This window comes from Patiria miniata, unplaced genomic scaffold, assembly GCF_015706575.1.
Source record: "Patiria miniata isolate m_02_andy unplaced genomic scaffold, ASM1570657v1 HiC_scaffold_18, whole genome shotgun sequence".
NCBI classification, from domain to species: domain Eukaryota; kingdom Metazoa; phylum Echinodermata; class Asteroidea; order Valvatida; family Asterinidae; genus Patiria; species Patiria miniata.
The window spans coordinates 593822-604493 of NW_024037056.1; the positions used below are offsets into that span (position 1 = coordinate 593822).

The window sequence follows — 10672 nt, forward strand, 5'->3', positions numbered from 1 at the left end:
GTTACAGCCCTGGAAAACAGTTGATTTCCAGCCCACACTTTAAGTGGCCTCTGGCCTTGTGTATCTAAAGTCTTGCATTACACAAAAATAATAATACATAAACAAAACCAAACTTCATAACAAAATTATTGATATATAGTGAAAGAAAACTGATGAAAAAAAAAGTTAAAGTCTGATTACCTTTAGCGGTACGTGCTTACCGTTATTCTCAACAACCGTTGTGGACAGTACCATGACTCGTCTGTCCGGTTGTCTTCCTCCTCGTTGAGGATTTTGACGTAGCCCGCATCGACCAACTTCTGGATCTTCTCGTTGTGGATCTTGGCAAGGTCTGGCAGAGGTGGCAGCAAGTCATTTTTTGCAAGTCCAAGTCAAGTCACAAGTCATTAGGTCCAGTCACAAGTCAAGTCACAAGTCATTAGTTTCAGTCACAAGTCAAGTCACAAGTCATTAGGTCCAGTCACAAGTCAAGTCACAAGTCATTTGACATGTTTGGTCTCAACACAAGTCAAGCCACAAGAATCTTTGTCCAAGAACACGTCAAGTTGCACATTATTTTGTTCAGCTTTAAAAAAAAACCTGGCGTTAACTAACGAGTTATTTTGAACATGCCTCCTTAATTTCCCTTTTTCAATATGTTGCAATTACTATTCTTGTAGTTTATCACATATCCGTCGGATATTAGCCCCTTGTATACTTTAATAAATGTACTTTACATTGTAGAAATAAATGCTGAGATGACATGAAAAAAAGACTTCACTCACTCGATTACATGTAGTATACTAACACTTTATTGTTCAATTTCCATGTAAACTAAACGCCTATACAATGGGTTAAGCTATCCGGTATTTTACATGCAATTGACAAAGGCATGCTTTCTTTTCATGAAAGGTTCCTTTCAAAGTTTGTTCAACCATTATATTAAGCAAGGGACTTGGTCATTGAAAACTGTAGTTTGTTGTGACAGTCTTATTGAAAACTTTTGAAACAAGTGGGAACTATTCATTTTGCTGGATTCAGTCACTGAGGTCTATTTTCTGGAATGAAACTTTCTCGCTGCATCTATAAACTGCATTTATAAACACCTTGAGCGGCCTTTTGGGCCTTGTGATGGGCGACTTCAATTAAAATAAAATCGAGTAGCGTCTGAATTGGGTTGGTAACAAGTCATTTTTTGCAAGTCCAAGTCAAGTCACAAGTCATTGTTTGCAAGTCCAAGTCAAGTCACAAGTCAAAGCTGGTATTTACAAGTCAAGTCACAAGTCACAAAAATAGTGACTCGAGTCCGACTCGAGTCCAAGTCACATGACTCGAGTCAGCAACTCTGAGGTCTGGCTGCTTAAGCAGTTTTCGCTCGATGTGTGGTGAGGCCTACGGAGCTGGTCAATGTACACCGTCTGTGTGGTCATTACCAGTGTGTAGATTTTACTGGCTCCCTGCTGGATGATTGCTTCATGCAGCACTGTCAAGTGGACTTCTTTGCAGTTGTTGCATGGTTTCTTTAGCGTACAGTTCTCTAGTTTGTGGGTACGACCACACTTCTAGCATCGGGTTTTCTCCTTCAGCCCATTCGATGATCTGGTGACTGGTGAGTTTCTTGAAGTCTGCCCAACCATTCAAGTAGTGTTCGTGGCCGTCACAGTGTGGACAATAGGCAGAACGCTTGTTCTGCTTCGAAGGTGCTGACTGTTGGTGAGGCTTCAACTTCATTTGCTTTCCATCGTCAGTCTGGAAAACTGTTGTGGGAGACGTTTTCTTCCTCTCAAAACCTCTTTCTCTCTTGTCAGATCTGGAGCCGTCATCCCTGTGGGCGGTGACTGCTTGTCCGGCTATGCGCTTGGCTCGGGACTGGACTTGTAGCCAGTCGGCGAAGTGGAGCAAGGTGTATGTTTGGTCAGAATCGGCTTTCAAGATTCCTCGGTTGATGCAATGTTAATCGATGAACCTGTCCCGGTAATTGGCTGGCAGTTTGCAGAGCAATCTGTCGACGTGCATGGGCCCAAACAAAATGAAATTTTCGGGCACAACAGTTGTTTTTGTTCATTCTGAGCCCTTAACGGGCCTTATTTAGATTTCAACTTTAGTCTTTAATGCTACTTCGTTGGTGTCCGTCCAATACGAGCGGGCCACGTGACGATGCTAAATTCATTGAGACCTTGGGAACTGGTTCTTTGCTCCAACTCAACTTGGCAACGTTCGAGTACTACGACCAGACCAGGTACTTTAATCCTTTCCTATAGATTCACGACGAAGCCATTTTTGATCGTGTTCCCTGAATCTATTTTATAAGCTTTAAACCATTGAATGGGATGGTATCAGACTATTTTATGATTGGAAAACGTTCCAAGCCTCACTTTTTTAAATGTGGCTTAAAACATTCAGATATGTTTAATCACACATTTCATTATTCATCAGAACACACTGGTATTAATTTGTAATTAACATTGTTTCATTGCTTTCATTTCTACTCACAAGTTCCAAAACTGAAAAGTTTACCTCGCTTTCAATTCAATGTGGCCAACTCGAGAGCAAGCCTTGATCTTAACCAGCAAAAATCGTAGTTTCTGCCCACCGAAATAATTTGCAAAAACACACGTTTGTAGAATATGTGTGCATCCGGGAAAAAAGTAGATAAAAACGTACACGGGAGGTTTAGCCTTTTGATCGGAGACATAATAGCCACAGTAACAAATAATCGAGGATCTTGGTAATCAACCCATTACATCGAGATGTATTTTTCGACTCGATAATAATATTTAAATATAAAACTGTTGGTGGATTAATATTTCCTATACTGCTTTTTTATGATTGCCCTTTTCAGAAGTCCAAGAAGGGAGGTATCGAGAAATACTTAGCATCGGAGAAGGGTGAAGTGGTGGATGGCTACGTGGCCCTAGGTAAAACCGAAAATCAATTATTGGCGGCGCTCCACCAATTTTTTTTCTTATTGTCATTAGAAAGCCATCATATTTATTTTAATTGCTTGATTTTAGCAGTATGTCAGCATCAAAGCTGAGCATGCGCGTCCCAAAACGATAACAGGCCCAATATGACTCTTAAAACTCAACAACTCAAATTTTCTTTTCATTTCGCAGTGAGTTGTGAAATCCCAGACATGCGCGAATAAACGGTTCCAAATTTCATGGAAGTCTATAAACGCCGTGAAATACTCCAAACTTCGCATCTGATTTACGAAAATTGTTTCGATATTATATTGCCAGTGAAGGCTTTTCACTCTTTCTTTTTTAAAGAAAAACTATCACCCCTGAGAATACTTGGTCACTCCTTCATCTGTTTTTATAATAACAAACAATTAATTAGTGATAATGACATGTTGATCTTGTTGACATTACCATTGTTTCACCACTGTCTCTGTTTTGCAGTTAAGACGGCGAAGGGCGAGCTGATCCAGTTCTATGTTGATCAACTTTACGCGGCCATGAAAGGATTGGGGACAGATGATAACTTGATCATCCGTACTCTGATTTCGCGATCTGAGGTGGGGCACAATGACATCTTGGTCATTTTGTCATGCTTTAATTTTCGGAGATTGCAAACAAAGTTTCTTTTATACTGGCACCTACTGTAGAAGCTGTGTTCTTTTACTAAGTTTTTCCTCTTGCCTATGGTTTGTCCTACCCATTTGTTGTTTCTGGTACTAGTTTTGCTTCGAGTTTTGTTGTAATGTTTGTTTTTCTGCTGGTTCATATCTGGTTTTTAATCTGATTGTCCTATACTTTGTTCACGACGCTAGTCTTGCTTTCTCATCACCCAGATCGATCTTGCCAACATCAAGCAGGAATTCCATGCCAAGTACGGCACGACCTTGGAGAACTTCGTCAAGGACGACACGAGTTGAGACTATTGCTACCATCCGGCTGCGCATTCTCGCTGGTGGTGATTTTGAGGCCCATGCCATGCGCAGGGTTGAAAAATTTGAGATTACTTAGTTTGCCCAAATCCTTTCCAAATTCTTTCTCCCAAACTCAGAATGATTGCGCTCAGTGTTCATCAAGGCAGATTAAGGTAAGTTATAGAAGCATGGTACGAGGCTCCCCTATTTATTTTCTGATGCCAATTAAAGTGTCAAAAGAAAAAAACCTGTCTACATTTCAATTTGTTTTGCAGATCCCCCCCCCCCTCCCTGCGAGAATTCCTGGATCAGGACCGTGTTAACTTATGCATATACATGTACATGTACTTCTGGAAAAGCCTCATGGTGTACATAATCTCGTTAGATAGATATGGCAAATTTTTTTCAGCATAATTTAGGAAATATTCATGACTGTTCCGAACAGTTTGAACAAGTGTTTGACTCCAATGATGTGCTCTGGGAAGTGGGATGTTTCTACCCTAGGCGCGATAGCAGGTTCGTCATGCTCTGGAGAATGTTGCTCCTCGAGCAGGTTGACGTGGTGGTGCCTGGGGATGAGCAGGTTGACGTGGTGGTGCCTGGGGATGAGCAGGTTGACGTGGTGGTGGATATGGTTAGCAGGTTTACAAAGTATGCATTCGAAAAGGCCAAAATGTCTGTCCATCATGATTTCTTCGTCTTTAGAAATAACGTCTGGTATAGGAATGGTTGCCCTTTCAGTTTTCCCAATGGGGCCGCTGACTCTTCTGCCTCACAGCCCTTATTTGCATAAATTATTATTCTCGGATGAAAAGGTCTATTGTGAGATAGGCACAATTGCAGAATGACCCGCCATTCGATCTATCCATTGAGCAAAGTCCTTGCTCTATGATCTATCCACCTCGTAGCCGGCTACGAGGTCACGGTTGGTTGACCTCAATAAATATTCTCAGCGCTACTTGTATGTACTATGCGTCATGCGTGTAAATAATCTCGTTAGATATAGATGTGAGGGTACATGTAGTTGGTTTGGACTTACTTTTTTCAGCAACTCCCATTCCTTTTGTGTCTCTTCGTTCTCAAATTACCCTTTCTGTGCGTCATTGACGACATCATGGTGAGTAAAATCAGCCCTTTATTGATATATAAAGACATGCATGATATAGTGTTTTAAATCTTAGACCGTTAAATTGGCATGATTTAAGCATAAAGTTTTTGATCTAATCTGACAAATCATCGTTATTGAACATGTACATTTGTGCATACGTAGCACGTACGCCTCGCCTCATTGCAGTAGGTATATTTTAGTAACCTAATATGTGGTTTATCATGCTCATATATATTCCTTTATTTTACAGAACCACATTTCACCTGTAATCATCCACCTAAGTATTGGGCACAAAATTCCAAGTATTGTATTCCTGCGTGATTTGAACTAATTAAACAGTTAGTGTTGCTTGCCCAACACAGTCTGACCGCTGTCCATTTGTTACTGTGTGTAACCTTCGATCCAACCGCCTTCCGTTTCCGTTGTACAAATAATACACTATTTCACAACAACCTAGTAAGGTTTGCGGCAATGTATAGTAAGGTTTGCAGTAACACCATCTACATGAGTAGGATTTCAAACTTTGCAGGTTGGAGTAGTAAGATTTGCACTAACACCATGAGTAGGGTTTGAATCTTTGTATTGTGGAGATACAATCTATATAGTAAGGTTTGCAGTAGCACCATGTACATGACTAGGATTTCAAACTTGAAATGGTGGAGATACAATCTAGAAGGTTTGCAGTAGCACCATGTACATGACTAGGATTTCAAACTTGAAATGGTGGAGATACAATCTAGAAGGTTTGCAGTAACACCATGTACATGAGTAGGGTTAGAAACTTTGTATTGTGGAGATACAATCTAGTAAGGTTTGCAGTAACTTCGGCTTATATTAAATGAACAGCACCATACTTTTCAGCCTTTCTTGTTGTTGTTTGATATATTATTATTATTATTATTATTATTATTATTATTATTATTATTTATTATTTATTTGTTAATTTGCTTTCAATTACAATTTAATGTTCTTTTATAATTTTATTCTGTTTTCCTTTACAAATGTTAATGTATGGAGTTGGAAAGTATGGAAATAAGTGTTGCATTGAATTGAATTGAATTGAATTGAATTGAATTGAATTCCACAAAGCCTGAGGCTAACGTGAGAAGTTGGCAATAACCTTGAATGAAATTCAGTGATCAAATTCTTTGCTTTCTGGTTGACCGTGGATGACATCATTACAAATCAGTGGTCTAAAAAGGAGTAAACTGTCATTTTATTTGATACTTTTTCAGAGCGACATTTGAAATATAATGTCATTGTATATCAGCAACAGATGGATATATACATGTCACAGTTGAATTTTTCTCGTCAGTCTAGAGATTGACTATCATCGAAATTCAGTAGTGATCTAAACATTTTCCTGTACAAAAATGTACAGAAAACTTTGGGAGGGACGGTCATCATTAGTTTATTGGTAAAAGAAACCTGCAACTTAATTTGAAGACACAAAACCTTAGTTGAAAGAAAACGTTTCCCTTTCCTCAACCTCGATCCCAAGCCAGCACGCGAAGCTTGTCAAAAAAGGGAAACAAAGTAATACTTTCAAATGTTTATACATGTTGAAGGTAAATTTCTTTAATATAAACCACTTTTAATAATCGACAGTCACAAACTAAATCTAACATCAATTGGAGACCAAAGATAGCCGGGCATCTTGAGCATTATTGCAGAGTACCCTGACTTGAGTAATGATAACACAGTTTAATCGACAGGGTCTTTTCGCAATGAAGGCTTCGTTTTGGGTCTCAGTTTTTATTTCTTCTGATATCCTTATCAAGAAAACGTGTGTAAACAATTATTGCCAACGTTTGTAAGCATAGTATCGGCGTCACAAAGGGAATCAATACTCTAAGCAAAGAGGTGATTAGATGTCCTGCATTACCTTCGTTATTATTTACCAGTACTGTCACATTCTGTAAAGTCACATTACGTTGTTTATTGTCATAGAAACGACCCTTTTACTCTATATAGGTCCTTCTTGTGCTAATTTTATCTGATTAACCCATGTGCTTTTCCTTACTTTTAAAAACCTTTAATGTCACCCATGTGACAATAAATGAGTTCTCGATACCAAAACATGGCACTATAATTGCATGGACAACTCTGTTTTACTTAAAAATGGTTTGATTGCCATGACAACCAATTAATCCAATGTGTCGACAATTATAAAACCACACTGCAATCATTCACGAAGTCCAAGTCTTGTAAAAGCAAGTTACAGTGCTATTTATGGATAAACAAAAAACAAGAACACATTAAGAGGCTCATTATCTGAGGGTATCAATTGACAGACATACTATTTATGTTCGTTTCGTATTTCTTATTTTTTAAATTTCATTTCAGAGTATGTCAGGAATTGAAGTTGGTGAAGAGGTTTCCACAATCTATAACGATATGAAGCTTAGAAGCACCTTGAAGTGGGTTACCTTCAAAATAGAGAATAAGAAGAAAATCATCAAGGATCAAAGTGCTGAACCAAATGACAATTATGGCGATAAAACGCAGTTCGATGAGATGAAGGCCAAACTGACTTCTGAACCACGATATATTCTCTATGACTTCAACTTCGACTCAAAGGAAGGTCGCAATATAAACAAGATTGCTTTCATTTTTTGGTACGTATACAGCCATCTTACTTGCTGAGGCATTTATTTCCCAATTCTCGTTCAAAACGAATAAAGTTAAAATTTCACCTTCCCCCAAACGTTTTCAGCACAAATCCGTCCTGATCCATTTTTTTTATTAGATGTTAGGTGGGATAAAGAGCATTGTGTTTCACCCGTACGCCGGTGTGTGTTTTGCACTCTATACTTTCCCGAGTCCTAAGAAAACAGATCACAAACGATTATGTCAATTCAAAGTGATCTTTTACCACTAGACCACCAAGCTTTCCCGGTAGCTAGAGGCAGTTCAGTATTGTTAAATACTGGGCAAGCTCGTTGGTCTTGTGGTAAGACATCTGCTCTAGAATAGCAAAGGCCATAGGTTCTACCCCCCCCCCCCCTAAGTATTGTGCCTGTGGATTTTTTGTTCAGTGGACTTGAGAAAGTACTGAGAATTCAGCACTTAGAACATAATGCATGGGTAAAACACAGGTAAAATGATCAACATTCATATTGTTATCAATGCAGGATTTTTGACGATATGATTCAATAACCTGAGATTAATTGTTCCCGCAGGTGTGATGATGGCAATGCTAAAATCGGAGACAAGATGATCTACGCATCAACCAAAGACACCATCAAGAAGGCGTTTACTGGCCTTGGTTTGGAGTTCCATGCTAACACTATGGCCCAGTTAGACTACGAAACATTCAGGGCCGAGGTTGAGAAAAAGGCTTAAAATCATTACCCAGAACCCGATTTGATAAGATTAGATACGCGTTAGAAAACCGTTCGAAGTTTTAGTCATTGTCAAAGTTTGAGAAACGAAAAATGAAAGATGCTAGTAGTTTTTCTCTGTGCACGTGAGTGTATTACGTTAACAATATTTGTTGATAATAAGGCCCGGATGACGACATGGATGACTGTTTTGACACCAGCTGTATTGCTCCACACCAATAATCAATCAAATTCGACATCAGGGTGGGTGTAATGTGGGCGGAGCTTCAATGATAGGCCACACATTCCTACATAGCTGTACTCCAGAGGTGCAGTGTAATTTGATTCCATTATCGACACAAGTTTATATGAATTATTCATTTTGATATCATTATCCTCACAAGGTTAAATGAGTTATTCACTTGACTATTATCCTCACAAGTTGAAAAGAATTATTCATTTGATATCATTATCCTTACAAGGTTAAATGAATTATTCATCTGATATCATTATCTTCACAAGGTTAAATTAATTTTATTTGATATCATTATCGTCACAAGGTTAAATGAATTATTTTACGATATCATTATCCTCAGAAGGTTAAATGAATTATTCATTTGGCAAGAATACTTGAGTTGACTTGACATTAATTGCTTTGTTGTGAATTGCTATACATGTAATTATAGGTTGGTTGTGGTCTTTTATTTAATCAAGGTTGGTGAAGGTTCTTTTTTATTCGCGACTAGATCATCTCTCATTCTCTTTACTTTGCTAATATGTTTTTTTAAGCTTTGATTATAAATCAAGTCAGTAGTATCGGAAATGAAGTTTCTTGATTCGCAGATATAAAGTTTACGTGTATGTTTCCAAGCATACACATCTGACTTTTGTTACTTGTTACTCTGAAAATATTTTCTAGCTGATTGCAAATAATATGCCGCATGGCTAATACCATAATACCCATCTACGTCAAACTCGAATCTTAAAAGTAATGTTTCAGTTCCAATGTTTTATTTAAAGCGGCTTATCGTGTTTCTATTTGTTTTGATGGCTTCTGTTATAATTGTCTTTTTATTACGGTTATGGCTGTTTAGTCTACAAGTTTTATTAGTTGAGAGAATAAATAATGATTATTGCATAAAAAAAAAGAGTGTGTATACTTAAACAAAAATGGTTGACATGTGACACAAACTGTTGAGAAGCAAACAGTGTGATGACCTACACCGTGTGGTGCATAGTATAGATTGGTACCCGTCCGACATGGGCGTCGCCAGCATTTTTTCTAGAGGGGGGCAAAAACTTGAATTTTTTGCCAAAAAGTGCTTGTATTTCTCAACACATCTATCAGTTTTAGAGGGGGGCAGGGACATTTTGCCCCCCACCCCAACTCATTAAATTTACACCACTTTGTCTTCGCGCCTCTTTTTTCTTTTCTTTTTTTTTTCTTTTTTTTTCTTCCTTTTTTTTTTTTTTTTTTTTTTGCTTTTCCAGGGGGGGGGGGGGAAAGTGCCCCCCTTGCCCCCCTCTCGCGACGCCCATGCCGTCCGATTTAAGAGTCTTGATATAGTTCACAAAAAAGTTTCAGACCTTTATGATCGTTGCGTCATATTTTAAACATAAAGGCCAACCCCGTATTCGTACAGTCAGTTTCCATAATGATTTCCCTAATCGCTCGGTATTGTCATTCATTTCTAACCTCGTGCATTTGGCGTGTCATGGCTGAGAGGATAGTGCATCGGACTCGGTGGCTAAGTCTTGGTGGCTACGTCATCTGGGTGTGGGTTCGAATCCAGGTCATGACACTTGTGTTCTTGACCTAGACACTTAACCATAATTGCTTCGTGAAAGTTGGGGAGGAAGTGCGTTCTGCTCTACCGGCCAGGCTCCTAATGGATGATGCCCAAACCGACATCCTCACGGACTGTAAAGAGGAAACCATGTTTCAGCCCCAGGAGTAGGTGGTTACAGCCCCTGGAAAACAGTTGATTTCCAGCCCAATTTCCAGTTAATTTTCCGAGCAATCGTGCTTTTGTAATGATGAATAATGAAATGATTATTCAGGGAGACATAACTTGGATTTTAAAAAATGGGTCAGTGGGGTCGGGGGGTGGAGCTTGACAACATCTGGAGTGGGGGCAATCTTGCGATATAGTGCCGACAGCCCCCTCCCATTTAGTTTAAATTCTAGTTTTAATTCTTCTTGGAGAGAAGTAATCCAACACCCTGTCTGGCAAATTACATTGTCTTTTGTTTGTTTGTTTTTTGCACAGAACTTGCATTGAACGCGTCGCGAGTGGGTTTTCGACTCGGAAACCTTTGCTTCGGCTTCGGTTCGGCTTCGCCTCCTACTTCTGAATCAGTGAGAGGCAACCTAAACAAAATTATTTC

General features: G+C 38.9%; 2 protein-coding genes across 5 annotated transcripts; both read left to right on the top strand.

Annotated features, from left to right (window-relative positions):
* The first annotated feature begins 1929 nt into the window (after nucleotides 1-1929).
* On the top strand, nucleotides 1930-3859 carry LOC119724996 (annexin-B12-like). Its single transcript, XM_038196361.1, has 4 exons — nucleotides 1930-1953; nucleotides 2822-2897; nucleotides 3384-3499; nucleotides 3755-3859. The coding sequence occupies exons 1-4, from the start codon at nucleotides 1930-1932 to the stop codon at nucleotides 3857-3859; spliced, it is 321 nt and encodes a 106-aa protein (XP_038052289.1).
* LOC119724109 (cofilin-like) lies at nucleotides 3384-9432 on the top strand. Of its 4 annotated transcripts, none has more exons than XM_038195023.1 (4): nucleotides 3384-3499; nucleotides 3776-4026; nucleotides 7308-7579; nucleotides 8144-9432. In XM_038195023.1, exons 2-4 carry the CDS (start codon nucleotides 3913-3915, stop codon nucleotides 8304-8306), a joined length of 549 nt encoding a protein of 182 aa, XP_038050951.1. In that variant the 5' UTR covers nucleotides 3384-3499; nucleotides 3776-3912; the 3' UTR covers nucleotides 8307-9432. The 4 variants fall into 4 exon arrangements, with proteins under 4 accessions (XP_038050951.1, XP_038050950.1, XP_038050949.1 ...); XM_038195022.1 differs by lacking the exons at nucleotides 3384-3499; nucleotides 3776-4026 and adding exons at nucleotides 4362-4406; nucleotides 4437-4487; XM_038195021.1 differs by lacking the exons at nucleotides 3384-3499; nucleotides 3776-4026 and adding an exon at nucleotides 4362-4487.
* Nucleotides 9433-10672: the final 1240 nt, after the last annotated feature.